Source organism: Melanerpes formicivorus, unplaced genomic scaffold (genome assembly GCF_026170545.1).
Source record: "Melanerpes formicivorus ecotype bairdi unplaced genomic scaffold, bMelFor1.0.p_v2 SCAF_14, whole genome shotgun sequence".
NCBI classification, from domain to species: Eukaryota; Metazoa; Chordata; class Aves; order Piciformes; family Picidae; genus Melanerpes; species Melanerpes formicivorus.
The window spans coordinates 17,062,286-17,077,716 of NW_027142366.1; the positions used below are offsets into that span (position 1 = coordinate 17,062,286).

General features: G+C 45.5%; 1 protein-coding gene across 4 annotated transcripts in view; it reads right to left on the minus strand.

Moving 5' to 3' along the window:
- Window positions 1–15,431, minus strand: part of KATNIP (katanin interacting protein) — an 87,213-nt gene that overhangs the window by 18,110 nt on the left and 53,672 nt on the right. For all 4 annotated transcript variants that reach the window (XM_068147216.1, XM_068147215.1, XM_068147217.1 and 1 more), the window contains 3 exons: window positions 13,549–13,612; window positions 9,002–9,179; window positions 5,676–5,841 (listed from right to left, as the gene is read on the minus strand). In XM_068147216.1, coding sequence (XP_068003317.1) covers window positions 5,676–5,841; window positions 9,002–9,179; window positions 13,549–13,612 — 408 coding nt within the window. The remainder of the gene's footprint in view (window positions 1–5,675; window positions 5,842–9,001; window positions 9,180–13,548; window positions 13,613–15,431) is intronic.

Genomic DNA, 15,431 nt, shown 5'->3' on the forward strand with positions numbered 1-15,431 from the left:
CTCCATTCCTCTGTGAAGTGGCAGCCTTCAACAAGAGGAAGCCTAAACCAGCAGACACCAGTTGCCACCCATAGTGTGCAACTCAGAGCATCATAGCCAATACTGATGAAGATGGGAGAGGAGAGGATTTGGGGAAAAAAGGTAACAACAAAAAAAAAGCATTGCAGAGGCACTGCAATTACTGCCTCTCACTAGATTTTGTCAAACCAAGGCTTCCCTTCTTCCCCAGATGGGTTATCAAGCCCTCAAACAGGTGGCCCTGGAAAGTCACCATCCCTGGGAGGACTGAAAAGACAGGAAGATGTGGTGCTGATGGATGTGGTTTACTGGTGGACTTGATGCTAAAGGCCTTTTCCAACCTAAAGAATTCTACAGTTGTATGATTCCTGAGCCTTCAGTAGTACAGACACTCATCAACAGACTGGAGAGGCTGGGCTTTCAAGTCAGCATATATGATAAAGGTGATCTGAGGAGGCAGAGCCATCATGCACCTGAACCCACTGCTAGATCAGGCCTGAAGCCAGCCTGTAAGGAACCACATAAGCTGCTGCTCTCCCTCAAGCAGACTCTCCTGGGGGCTGCATTTACAGAGAGCCTGCAGTTCCCCATTTGTCATTGTGGCAGCTGCCACTTGGACTTTTCCAGAACCATGCAAATTCATCTACCAAGCAGTGCTGTATGTAACCCCAGGGCATATGAATAAAGAAGAGGTACCCATAGCAGGCAGAACTCAGCCTTTTCCACATCACGGATGCAGGCACATCTTATGCAATCTCTGAAGATTAAACTAAATCATTCAGTCATAAGTATTCAGGTGATGCAGGAGCCTCCTCACTCTCCCCATGAGCACCATCTGGGGTTGTGTAAATGATCCCAAAGACAAGAATTCAATCATGCAGCAACAATTACCACTACATCTAGCCCTAAAATGTAATAAGTATAACTTCATGTTAACCCCAAGCAGCATTTACTGCACTGAGTCTTTCACTACCTACTGGTTAAGGAAGGAATGATACTTTTATAAGATGGCAAGGTGGCCTCATACCTGGCACTATGGTTAAAGCTTGGTGACTAATGGGCTGGACCAAAACAGTTAGTTAATAAATGGCTTAATTTAGTCTGAAGGGAATGTGAGTCAGTTTTCTGCTCTTCAGTTTTTACCCTGCCTGCTGTATAGTTTGAGGTTAACTTAGGTTGGTATGCAAATATTGAGTTTTCATTACCAGGATTTCCATTAAAAATATATAAGCAGTATCTAGAGTTCAAATTCTCACTTCAGGTGTCTAGCTGGGATGAATTTCAAAACACTCAGAGCATTATGCAAAGCCTGGGTATTATTGGTGACCTGAAATTCATCCCAGTTTTCATACTTCTTCCACCTCTAAGTGATTTTTGCATTCAATTACAATTTCACAAAATTATATAGGCAATATCCCAAAGGCAAAGGACCTTCAGGAAGATGTTGGGGTTTTATTACACAGACATTTCTTGATCTGAAAGCCTCAGGTTTTGTGCTAGACTAGAGGATGTGCTCAGATTAACTAGAGGGGAATGTCTGTATGAGTACCAAGCATGGATAAATAGCTATTTCTGGTTTCATCTTCAACACTCTTGGAAATAAAGAAAGGAAATGTCCTTTTGCAGATCAGAGATTCTCCTGCATGTTACTTTCCAGCTGAATCAGTCTGCCATGCTAAGGAGAGGAAGTAAAGGGCAACAAAATTGGTGAGGGGCTTGGAACATGAGCCCTATGAGGAGAGGCTGAGGGAGCTGGGATTGCTTAGCCTGGAGAAGAGGAGACTCAGGGGAGACCTTATTGCTCTCTACAACTACCTTAAGGGAGGTTGTAGACAGGGAGAGGTTGGTCTCTTCTCTCAGGCAACCAGCACCAGAACAAGAGGACACAGTCTCAGGCTGTACCAGGGGAGGTTTAGACTGGAGGTTAGAAGGAAGTTTTACACAGAGAGAGTGACTGCCCATTGGAATGGGCTGCCCAGGGAGGTGGTGGAGTCACCATCACTGGAGGTGTTCAGGAGGGGACTTGATAGGGTGCTTGGTTGCATGGTTTAGTTGATTAGGTGGTGTTGGATGATAGGTTGGACACCATGATCTTGAAGGTCTCTTTCAACCTGGTTTATTCTATTCTATTCTAAAAAAATCCACTGAGGTACACTTCAGTTTAGGAAACATGTATTGAATGGGAAGTCCAGAGACATGGAGATTAAATCTTACCTATTATACCACAGCTCCTTACATTTATGTGCCCTTTCCAGCCTTCATTCCTAAGTAATGTTCATCATCTGAGAAGGCACTCAACCATCACACCGAGCATTTTACAAATGGCATAACAAAGCTTTCAGGAGGTGATTTTTCATCAGGCTGGAAATAGCACACAAGGCTTCATTTTGACAGTTCACTGCCATTCCCCTCTCGTACTGAAGCTGGGAATAGAATCCACCAGTCCACAGCTGCCTAACAAATCATTAGATCTCATACCTGGGGACTGCTTCTGCGAAGGCACAGAAATACTGCAGGAGACAGATGTCACAATCCCCGAGGGTTACAGTCTGAAGCCTCTTCACTGGGGCCCTGCAGATCCCTTCTATCCTCAGGTTTCCAAATAATTTATCATTTTACAGGACTGCAGGTCATTTAAACTGTACCCATTAACTGCTATAGCACTTACAGGTGAGCCACCTGCATGCATACTGGATCAAAGCCCTCTCTTTTTTGTACCTACCTACAGTGAAAACAAACTTTTCTTTCTTTTCCTTGGTTTTGCCTTCAAAGACCAAATTCCATGTCAGATTACAGGGATTTGCCTATTCCTTTCCTTAACTGAGACACACATAATAAGGAATTTATTTGGGATTAAGATTCCTGTTCCAACTTTTTCCCCTTGCTCTGCCGTGGAGAAGCTTGGGCTTACAATTGCAGAGGAAAACATTGCACAGCTGCACTTTAAGAGAGCTCCTCATGTTGTATTTTGTCCACTGAACCAGAGAGATTTAGGTTGGAAGGGATTCCTGCATGCCTCCATTCACAGCTCCTGCTCATCATGTTGTATTTTGTCCACTGAATCGGAGAGATTAAGGCTGGAAGGGATTCCTGCATGTCTGCAGCCACAGCTCCTGCTCAGAGCAGAGAAGGCTGCAAAGCTAAATGAAGCTGCTCTGGACTTTGTCCAATTTAGTTTTACAAATCTCCTACCAGTGCAGAGTGTCCCATAGCTGCACCACCCTTACAGGGAAGAATTCTTCCCCTCACGCTGAATCATATCAACTAAGTAACAGATCTCACTAAAATCCCTAGGTCTGCCCCAGGGTGGATGTTCAGATGCTGAGCTCAACATGCTCCTCAATCCTCCCATGGATCAAACATGTCAGGTTAATGCAATATATGACAAGATCAGGAGTTGTATTTTAGAGTCTCTAATGAGTTGTAATGGAAGATCTACTGCTCTAGCCCTGTGGGAGTCTTTGGCACTCCACAACTCCCCATGCTGATGTTCAAAGAGGGAACTCCTCCCCACACATTTATTAAAGCACTTCCTGGAAGGTAAATTTGCACAAAGAAGCAGGTGCACAACTTTTGCCCCTATCTTGCCTGATCCTAAGAAGGATCCATGCCTCTAACTCCAATGCTAGACTCCCTGGCAGACTTCTTGGCCAGAACTTTGCTGATCCTCTTTGCCTTGTCTCTCTCTGGCTTAAAGCATGCCAACAATTTCCTTATCTATTGACTGAGTTTGGACACCAAGAATGCAGCAGTGATATGTAAAGGGGAAAATCTGGAAACAAGTGGATTGATAAACTTTCTGTGCAGTGAGCAGCAACTATGTCTTCATTATCAGTACAAGTTGAATGTCTTGCCCTGAAAAAAACCAGGGTCATGAGGCACAGCCAGACTCAGAGTGCCAGCAGGACACAACATCATCTCCAACAGGTCTTAAATGCCAGCCCAGCCTGAGAATTTAATATTGAAAAAGAGATAAAATCTGAAACATGCAATTTGCAAAAAGAAGAGAGGAGGTCTGTTATGGATTTTTTTTAACTGATTTGTGTGAAGAAGTCAACTTCACCTAAAAACCATTTGAGTTTTAGAGACTCTGCTTGTTGCTTGGGAAAAAAGAGTGCTCATTGACTGGCCTTCTGGAACTTACCTAACCAGAATTTCAGCTGGGTAAGCATCTCCATGCTAACATTCCTGCATCAGGAGATGTGTGGCCAGCAGGGCAAGAGAGGGGATTCTGCCCCTTGACTCTGCTCTGCTGAGATCCCACCTCCAATACTGCCTCCAGTTCTGGTGGTACCAGCATAAGAAGGACACACAGCTGGTGGAATGAGTCCAGAGGAGGGCCACAAAGACAATCCAAGGGCTGGAGCACCTCTGCTATGAGGACAGGCTGAATGAGCTTGGGTTGTCCAGCCTGGAGAAGACTTGATTCTGAAGGGACCTTAGAGCCTCCCAATACCTGAATACAGGAAAGGCTGGAGAGGGACTTTTCATGAGGGTGTCTAGCAATAGAACAAGAGGGAATGGTTTGAAATTGAGGGAGAGCAGGGTTAGACTGGATCTTAGGAGGTTCTTCAGCATGAATAGAATAGAATTAGAATAGACCAGACCAGGTTGGAAGAGACCTTTGAGATCATCAAGTCCAACCTATCATCCAAAACCATATAATCACTAAACCATAGCAACAAGCACCCCATCCAGGCTCTTCCTAACACCTCCAGTGATGGTGACTCACCCACCTCCCTGGGCAGCACATTCCAATGGCCAAGCGCTCTTTCTGTGAAGAACTTCTTCCTAGCATCTAGCCTAAACTTCCCCTGGAGCACCTCGAGACTGTGTCCTCTTGTTCTGGTGCTGGCTGCCTGGGAAAAGAGACCAACCCCCACCTGGCTACAACCTCCCTTAAGGTAGTTGTAGACAGCAATAAGGTCTCCCCTGAGCCTCCTCCTCTCCAGGCTAAGCAAGCCCAGCTCCCTCAGCCTCTCCTCATAGGGCTTGTGGTCCAAACCCCTCACCAGCTTTGTTGAGGATGATGGGACTATGGAATAGGCTGCCCAGGGAGGTTGTGGATGACTCCTCCCTGGGGACATTCAAGGCCAGGCTGGTTGAGGCCTTAAGCAGCCAAGTCTAGTTGAGAGGTGTCCCCGACCGTGGCAGGAGGGTTGGAGTAGATGATCTCTGAGGTCCCTTCCAACCTGAGCTATTCTAGGGTTCTATGATTCTTGGAAAAAGAAGTTCTGTGATTCTTGGAAAAAGAAGTACTGATTGACTGACCTTCTGGAACTTAACTAAACGCAATTTCAGTTGGGTAAACATCCCCATTCTATCATGCCCGGGAAATAATCATAGGGTAGCCCTAAACAGTAGATGAGGAGAGGATACCACTTCACCACCATAGATCTTGAAAATTATATGTGCTATGGTAGGTGTCTCTTGGAAAAATCAGCTGTGAAGATTTCTTTAAACTATCTGTGGCTTTTTTTCACTATTTGCTGTTTGTGGAGACAGAAATGCATTACACCCGCCACGAAATTCAGCCTCAGACAATCCAGAAAGATTTATGGTGTTCCATTAAGGCAGCTATATTCATTCATCACAGTACCAATTTTCCAATGCACTGCTGTATATTTTGCTGGCAGTGCTCCTTTTCTTTTACTTACCCCTCTATAGGTATCCTCAGGAGATTTATTATAGTTCCAAAAGCGAAGCCCTGCAACGCTTTCAATTTTATCAAAATGGATGGTGAGCAGATGATCTTCTCCAAAAGAGAAGGGAATGAGCCACATATGGTCATCCTCCACGGTGATATTAGTCCCATCTATTAACCTACAAAGAGAAAAATCCATTAAGTGCAAAGAATGAAAAGGAAAAGCTTACTTTTCTCCTGAAAAGCAGGCATTAAAGGTGTTAGGGTTTTGGTTTTTTTCTAGATGGCACTTCCAAGCCTCCAGGGCTCATTGTACCCAATGTGGATGCACTTAAAAAAAAGCACAGCAAGCATCAGAAATAATCTGCAATGGTTGAATTAGAGACAGTGAGGAGAGAAAAATCAGGATGTCCTTTAATTGAGTCCGTTTGAGGAAAATCAGAAAAATCCTTACTGTTTTCCCCTGTGTGGCCAGAGGCAGGCATAGGAAAGCTCAGCTACCTCTGTACCGAGATGGCCAGAGGCAAAACTCGAAGTCCCAGACACAATCTATGTTATTAATAGAGTGCCATGGCTAACCCAGTCTATCTGGCACTCTGCAGTGTGTTACTATGCCAACGCAGCTCCTCTGAATCCTACAGCGAGCTGGACGGCAGCTGGAGAGACCCAGAGAATAGGCAGAGTTTGTTCCCATCCTTCTTCAGCCACACAGTCAGAAACAGCCCCAGTTTTTATAAAGCTTTCTACCAGCAGGATGGTGCCTCCTCACAAGAGCACAGACTTCAGGCTGGCCAGATAAAGTTAATTCCATTCTTTCCTCATTTTGGAATCCTGACAACATTCTTCTGCCACAAACTGCAGCGTACAAAGACGGAGCGGAGGAGAATATGAACTAATTGTCCACTGTAATGACTTTGGTACACTGCCCTGTGTACTTACTATTTATTTAAAAGTTTAATGGAAGATTGAGGGCCAGGCTTGGCAGATCCTTAAAGAAAAAGATTTCAGTAATGACTCTTTCACAGAGGAACTGATTAGGGAGCCCATGAGAGTAGCTATAATCCTTGACTTCATCCTGAACGGTACACAGGACCTCTTCCAAATGCCACAATAGTGTACTCTAATTCAATATACTTACAGAAATACCAAAAGCCATAAAAGCCCCTTTTTCTTCTGCCTGAAAGAGTTCTTAAGCAAAAAACTATTAAATATGTGGGGGGAAAAAAAATTCAGTCCAAATCCAAAACCCAGACCAAAACCAGAAGGAGCAACAAAATGAAATCCTTAGGCACGGCAGAGAGGATATCAGGAGCTGTTATCCTGGAAGCACAGAACAAATGCACCTCTCTGACTGAGAAAGACATTAGAAAGAGAGTGGACTTGAAAAATCAAAGGCAGCCTGGCTGAGAAACAGAATGGAGAAAGTTATTACAAGCCACCTCTCAACAAAATACATGAGCAAACCCTCCTAAACTGATAGGATCATAAAGTCTGGAAGGCTAAATGCGTATGCACAGGCCAAAAAAAGAAAGGGTGTGAGGACTAGCGAGCAAAAGGCAGCCCAGAGGAGAGAGACTTGGGGGTGCTGGGGGAGGAGAAGCTCAACAGGAGCTCTCAGTGTGCACTTGCAGCCCGCAAAGCCAATCAGATCCTGGGCTGCATCAGGAGAAGTGTGGCCAGCAGGGCAAGGGAGGTGATTCTCCCCCTCTGATCAGCTCTGGTGAGACCCCACTTTGAGTACTGCATCCAGTTCTGGAGCCCCTAGCACAAGAGGGATCTGGAGGTGCTGGAAGGTGTCCAGAGAAGGGCCACGAGGATGAGCAGAGGGCTGGAGCACCTCTCCTATGAGGACAGACTGAAAGAGTTGGGGCTGTTCAGTCTGGAGAAGGCTCTGAGGTGACCTAATTGTGGCTTTCCAGTATCTGAAGGGGGCCTACAAGAAGGCTGGGGAGGGACTGCTCAGGATATCAGGTAGTGATAGGACTAGGGGGGATGGAATGAAGCTGGAGGTGGGGAGATTCAGGCAGGAGGTGAGGAGGAGGTTCTTCCCCATGAGAGTGGTGAAGCCCTGGAATGAGTTGTCCAGGGAGGTGGTTGGGGTGCCGCCCCTGGAGGTGTTTAAGGCCAGGCTGGATGAGGCTCTGGCCAGGCTGATCTAGTGTGGGGTGTCCCTGCCCATGGCAGGGGGGTTGGAACTAGATGATCCTTGTGGTCCCTTGCAACCCTGACTGATACTATGATACTATACTATGATAAATAAAACTCCTCAACTCCATCAGAAGCAGAAGGCCTGTCACAAATTCTATAGGATGAACAGATGACCAAAAGTATTCAGAGATGAGACACCAAGAGAAAGCTAAATGGACTCTTCACATCTGGGTCCATCATGGTAGAGCATGGAGAAGCTCCACCACCATAATCTCTTTATCATAGGGGCTCTCATGGGAAGATTTCTTAGATCCTGATTCCTACAGAAGAGCTTCTCATACAAAAGCAGTAGAACCACCATGGAGTTCTATACAAGCAAGATGAGAGGAGTTACCAGGAGCAGCTTTAGTGTGCACGGAGATAACATTCTAAGGAAGGCTCAGCAAAGACTACAAAGAGAAGTCCTAACTTCTAAACATAATCCCAGGCCATGAACATGCCACAGGACATGGTCACAACTGAAAATACCCTTTAAAATGGAGATATGACTCAGAAACAACAGCCTGTAGCTTAATTAACAACCAACTGCCAATTCCTCTCCAGACCCGTAGCCTATGATTTCTATACTGCTACCATTTAGGAAGTACAAGTTCATCTGAGGAATTCAGCTTGTCCATGAATAAAATTTTCCTGGACTTATTAAGGGGGGGGGAAAAAGCTGCAGAAGTGCCAAAAGAATGGCATCTATTTGTGCCATTCCCTAATGCATTCTAACACTTATCCAGAAATCCTGCATAAACATCCTTGCATATGCATGGACAGATGCTACACAACACCCACACTTCTGCCTGGAAAGTCCTTAGCAGAGATACCAACCAGGCATGCTGCCATCTCCTAACTCAAAACCCCAGCTTTTGGAAACATCTCATTCATGTTTCTCCAACAAGCTGTTCCTGGGTAGCTTGTGAAATCCAAGAATGAGCAGTGATGGGATGAAAACCATGTGCATGTTAACATGTGTTAACATAATCCAGGCTTCCAGCATTCTGTCACTTTTCTGCAGTTTGATGGAAGAGGCATCTAAAACTGATAAACTCCAAAACTGTTGGTGGAAACAACAGGCACAAAGTAAAAACATCAAGAAGAGCCCTGCAGAAAAGGCTTGGGCATTCCAGTTCTTCTGCTACTTACTTGGCCAGTGTTCTGGAATCTCCTGTGTACTCTGGAAGATCGTTTAAGTCCTGGGGTGAAGCAGAAATCTGTTCTGTAGTTATTTTTAATGTCTGACCATTCTTTCCTATCACTTCAAGTCCTGTCAGGCCAAGGTAATGAGAGTCTCCCCAGGTCGTGGTAAAATTCAGTTGCAGACCTACATGAAAGAATAGAGATATAAAACATCCATGTGCATACTGATGGGAAGGAAGCAGCCAATGGGAGCATGCATGCAAGCCCCAAGGATCATCATCATGTGCATTTTGGTTAGAGTAGATAACTTATGCTGCAGTTGGGTACTTCCTGCTAGCCTACCTCCAGGTAACAGAATCATGGAATCACAGAATGCCCTGAGTTAGAAGGGAACTTGAAAAGGCATCCTGTCCAACCTTGCTGCAGTAAGCAGGATTATCCCCAAGAGATCAGCCTGCTCAGAGCCCCATCAAGCCCAACCTTGAATGTCTCCAGGGATGGGGCCACCATCACCCCCCTCTACAACCTCTTCCATCACCATCCTCATAGTAAAGAGCATTTTCTTCATGTCCAGTCTCAATCTGCCCTCCTCTACTTCAGAACCATTGCCCTTGTCCTGGTGCTGCAGGCCTTTGTAAATAGTCCCTCCCCAGCTTTCTTGTAGCCCTCTTCAGGTATTGGAAGGCTACTCTAAGGTGTCCTTGGAGCTTTTTCTTCTCCAGGCTGAACCACCCCAACTCTCTCTGTCTTCATAGGAGAGGTGCTCCTAGAATTATATATCCTGTAAATCTCTGATAGACTCCCTTGGGGGGCTACCAACATCTCATATCAACATCAGACCTATTAGTCTGCAGCCTATCAATCATCTTTTGCCAGCTAAATGACTGTATAGATTAATATAAATCCAGTCTCTCAGAAGCCCATAAATTGTTCAGGAACACCAGCTCACTGTTAAATCAACCCCCAAATTTGGTTTATTAATGTGTTTATTATCTTCACATCAGCACTGGAAGTATTTTAATGGGAGAGCATGGGAAGCATGGAATAGGAGACACATGGAAGTATTTTAATGGGTGAGAAGCAATGTTGATTAGCCTGCACCTCCAGATAATAAATAGGAAAGAAAAACTGGCCAGACAAAAGATCTTCAGATCCACCTGTTTCATGCCTTATTGGAAAAATATAAATAGCATGGACAGATAGAGCAAGTAATGCTCCAATCTGATCAGGTTCCATAAAAATCCATCACTGTAAATGAAAAACATCTTTCTTTTTACACATTAGAGCAGCCCAGAAACACCCAGGCTGGATAATGTCTAAAGAAGCACCAGCAGTCACGACGTGCTGTAAAACAAACAAGCATTAAACCTATTAAGCCTTCCAGCCCAATTACCTCTGAACAGCCACAGCAATTTACACCAGACTAAGCCTTGATGTACACATAAATTCACTTGAGTGCAAGATTTCATTAGCATTTGCAAGGGCACTAAGAAATTAAGAGTTCTAGTGGTTGACAAGTTTGAAGCTACGGCTACATTGATACTTGATGCAATTCCCAAGGCCATTGCTAGGACTAAACTTGCTTAGTGCATCACCATGCAAGGAGACAGCCCAGGCAAACCCAGGGGAAAGAAAAGGCACTGAACCCCACAAGATTTAGAGTTCACATCACCAAGCCAGTGCCTTCAGAATCTCCCAATGACATGGTGGAAGAGACCTCTGGAAGTCTCTAGTCTGACTCCAGGCTCCCAGAGCATCATTAGATCAGGTCTCAGGAATTTTGAGTGGAAGTTTCAGTGTCTCCAAGACTGGCAGATTTCAAAACTCTGTCAACCTGTTCCATTGTTTGATTGCCCTCAGGGTCTTTCACCCTTATTCAGATTCCCAGTTGGAAATTTTTGTCTGCCAGCTTGCTGTTTCTGCTGCCTCTTGACACCAAGGAAAGGTAAGGGTGCCTGCAAACAGCCTGGATCCATTCTTTCCGTGTCCTCCCAAGAGCTACAGGCAGCAAGAGGATCTCCTCTTCACCTTCTTTCCTCCAGGATGGATAAACACAGCCAGCTCCCTCTCACTTTTCTCACACATCAGGTACTCCACTTGCCTGACCATCTTGTCACCCTCCTCCACTGGGCTTGCACCAATATGTCATTGTTCTGGCTGTCCTAGAGAGCTCCATAGTTCACACACTACTCCAAGTGCAGTCTGAGAAGCATCAAACTCAGGAAAAGAAACCCCTTCCTTGCCCTGCTGGCTGCATTCTTATTTCACAGGCCAGGAGGCAGGTGGCCACCTTCACTGCAAAGCTGCACTGCTAACTCTTGCCCATCCTGTGACGTTACGAGGCCCTCGGGCCTTCGGGTGCCCCCCTGGTGATGTTACAAGGCCTCCAGGACCTTCAATGCAAAGCTGCTTTTCCAGCTAGGTGACTCCAGCCTGTTCTGTAGCTTGGGCTATTACATGCCACAGACAGGTCTTTGCATTTGCCCTGAACTTCATGAAGTTACACTGGGTAACATCATGAGGTCACCATTTCTTCTGTTGAGGTCCCTCTGATGAACAGCCTTGCCCTTCAGCAGATCAATCACTCCCTCCCTTTGGTACCCACAGTCTTGGTGAGACTGCACTTTATCCCATCATCCAAGATCTTTAAAGACATTAATCAATGGACACTAGTAGCACTGATCCCTGAAGGACACTAGCCACTAGCTGGACTTTGCAGCAGTGATCATCATAGTTTGAGGCACTATTTCTCCTTGACATCCTAACTGGTAGCAGGTTGCAAGAGATAAAAAGTGCCTACAACAGGTCAAGGATACAAATCCCCAGTGATTCCACATCCTGCTTGTTACCAGCAGTTCCAGGTGAAAAAGGCAGAACAGGTCCTAAATTTTGCACAAGTCCCAATAATTTCCCAAAAGAAGAAGACAGAGGACTCTCACTCCAGGTCCAAGGGAGCACCCCACAGAGTAAGGAGAATGAGGAACAATAAGCAGAGGCAGCACAAGGTATGCAAAATAGGCAACACTGAGGTTGCAGCTTCTAGTTGGTGTTTGGCTTTTGCAGCAGGCCATTCACAAAGTCCCTTGGAGCAACTCGTGGCAATATTTTCCTGTGTGAAAGACTAACCTGGAGTTTCCTGTGTGTTTTATAGGACATGGAAAGCCTCCCTTCAATACAATCACCCTTCTCCAGCACTTTCCTGGCAAGAAGTCATGGAAATCAGGACAGCTTTGTCTGGTAGAGACAAGTCAGTCCAAGCAGCTGATTAACAGTATCTTGTTGGTGTGAGAGACTGCATCTGCTGAGCTCTCAGTCACACCCTCACCATCTTTTTCACCCACTTTGAGAAATGGGAGGAGGGAAAGGAAGTTCAGAGATATGAATTAATCATAGACATGTTCATAGATCACAGCTCTAGATACAGTTTCTAGATCACAGGCATGGCTCTCAGACAGGTGTCTGGCTAAGCCACAGCACTGGCTGTTCTCGGACAGCATGTCCCAGCTTGCTAAAGACTTTCTACCAGGACAAATAACCCTCTCTCTCCTGTGCTGGTCAAAGTACCAGGTAGGCAGTGATACTGAAACTTGTGGGTCATCCAGAAGCAATCTGGACAATCATTTCCAGGCCTGCAGAGAGCTGGTTTGGTACAAGATAATTAGGTAAGGATAGAACATTTCTGCTCTAGCTTTATTGTAAGGTGTCTGTTGTCACTCCCAGCTGAGCAATTACACACAGGATCCCAGGATGTCAGGGGCTGGAAGGGACCTCTGGAGATCTTCATGTCCAGCCCCCTGCCAGAGCAGGACCACAGAATCCAGCACAGGTCACACAGGAACACATCCAGACAGGGCTTGAAAGTTGGCAGAGAAGGAGAGTCCACAACCTCCCTGGGCAGCCTGTTCCAGGGCTCTGTGACTCTTATAGTAAAGAAGTTCTTCCTCATGTAGAGGTGGAACTTTCTGTGCTGTAGTTTACATCCATTGCCCCCTGTGCTATCACAGGGTACAAGTGAGCAGAGACTGTCCCTGTCCCTTCCTTCCTGACACCCAGCTCTCAGATATTTATAGATATTTGTTAAATCCCCTCTCAGTCTTCTCTCCAGACTAACCAGCCCCATGTCTCTCAGCCTTTCCTCATCAGGCAGTGCTCCAGTGCCTTCATCATCCTTGTAGCCCTGCATTGGACTCCCTCTACAGAAATACCTCTACAAGAATACACAGGACTGGGAGAGAATTCCCGGGTGAGGGACACAGCTCTTCCAAGTCTCATTCAGTGACTAGGCAAATGGCTACTGGTAGTTTTCTGAGATGAAAAGCCAACTGTTAGGATATCACAGTATCACAGTATAACTTAGGTTGGAAAGGACCTCGAGGATCATTGTTTTTAATACCATAGCAAACAAACCCTCAGTCTTAGATATTCAATTACTCTTCTTTATTCTAGAGCTGATATCTGTCACAAAGTTCTGCACAGCTCTGACAGATCAGACCCTCCTTGATAACATGTTAGGGGGAAGGATGGTTGAGCTAGAAGGAAATGTGAGAACTTACATTTTCCAGTGAATATTCCTGATTCCTTGGGTATGCATTCAGAGAGAGGCTCTGGCTCTTGAACCTAAAACACAACCCAAGAGGTGCAATGAACATAGTACCATAGTATCATAGTATCAGTCAGGGTTGGAAGGGACCACAAGGATCATCTAGTTCCAACCCCCATATACACCACAGAAACTACAACCATACTGCTTACTGCTGCAATGACCATGGACACCATAGATACTACAGGCACACTGCTTAGACAGTGGTGTAATGACCATGGACACCATAGATACTACAGGCACACTGCTTAGACAGTGGTGCAATGACCATGGACACCATAGATACTACAGGCACACTGCTTAGACAGTGGTGCAATGACCATGGACACCACAGATACTACAGACATTGCTTCAAACGTGGCTTCTTTATCATGTTTTCTTTTGTCTGTTTCTTTGAGGCTTCTTTTGTTTGGTTGGATTTTTACATCCAGCCTTTTGGATATCAGTCTCCCTCCCTGTCTCACCACCCAGACTGTCCTGAAAGTAATGGAAAACATGCCCCCCAAAAAGAAAGAGGTCACATGGAAAGTCAGAACTGTTATAGGAGCGTGAAATGGGAGACTCCCTAGAGTGGGCCACCTAAAGAGGCTGAAGTTCTCAAGTCACTCTTATTTACCTGCAGACTGCCATCAGCAAATGACAATGTGCTGTATTTGCAATATGTCACAAACATGTTGCAGAGACAACAAGTCTGGAATGAAGTGAAGACCTCAGAGAGTATACCACAATTTTTTTCTCAAGAATCAAGGGGCAGAACAAAGAATCAAGCTTGTTCAAAAGCTTGCATTTGTTCTTGGACAAGAGTGATTAATAACAGCCTCTGCTAGTCAGCAGAGTAAACCAGAACCTGAATGACCAGCTGACAAAATTTGCTGATCATACTGGGGCAATCAGGGTAGTAAAGAAGAGGAACAGCTGCAAAGGGTTGCAGGTATTTCTTGACTGAATGAGCAGGATCAGATGGCTGAGGGAGCTGGGATTGTTTAGCCTGGAGAAGAGGAGGCTCAGGGGAGACCTTATAGCTGTCTACAACTACCTGAAGGGTGGTTGTGGCCAGGTGGGGGTTGGGCTCTTTTCCCAGGCAACCAGCACCAGAACAAGAGGACACAGTCTCAAGCTGTGCCAGAGGAAGTTTAGGCTCGAGGTGAGGAGAAAGTTCTTCACTGAGAGAGTTGTTAGCCATTGGGATGTGCTGCCCAGGGAGGTGGTGGAGTCACCATGCCTGGAGGTGTTCAAGAGGAGATTGGACATGGCACTTGGTGCCATGGTTTAGTCATGAGGTGTGTGGTGACAGGTCAGACTTGATGATCTTTGAGGTCTCTTCCAACCTTGGTGATTCTGTGATTATGTTCACTGCAGGTAAATGTGAGGAAAACCATCCTAACTTCATAGCTATCTCTACAGGACTGGGCTCCAAACAACATAAGAGCAGACTGGAATGAAGTTTTGGCATTATATGAGCAGGTCTACAAAAACACCAGCAGTCAAAAAGCCAAATAGTAAATTACAAGTCTAGGCTCCTTCTGTATAGTTTCATTTATCATTAGAAGCAGACACCTATCATCCAAAACACATCCAGCAGACCTACACTGTGCCAAAACCCAAAATAAAATAAAAGCCTTGTCAACAGTTTTCTCCTCCTCTTATATTAGATCTCTGCAGCTTAACCACTGACATCTTGGAGCTTCTAGACTGCAATATACTTCAGCAAATGTTCCTTGTGGGAATTCAAGAGGTGAAAATGCCCAGGAACTGTGTACTGAAATAAAGGCACACAGATTACCTACAGAAGGTGGGACCTCCCCCCCATCAGCCCTCTCCTGTTGGGGGTACCTT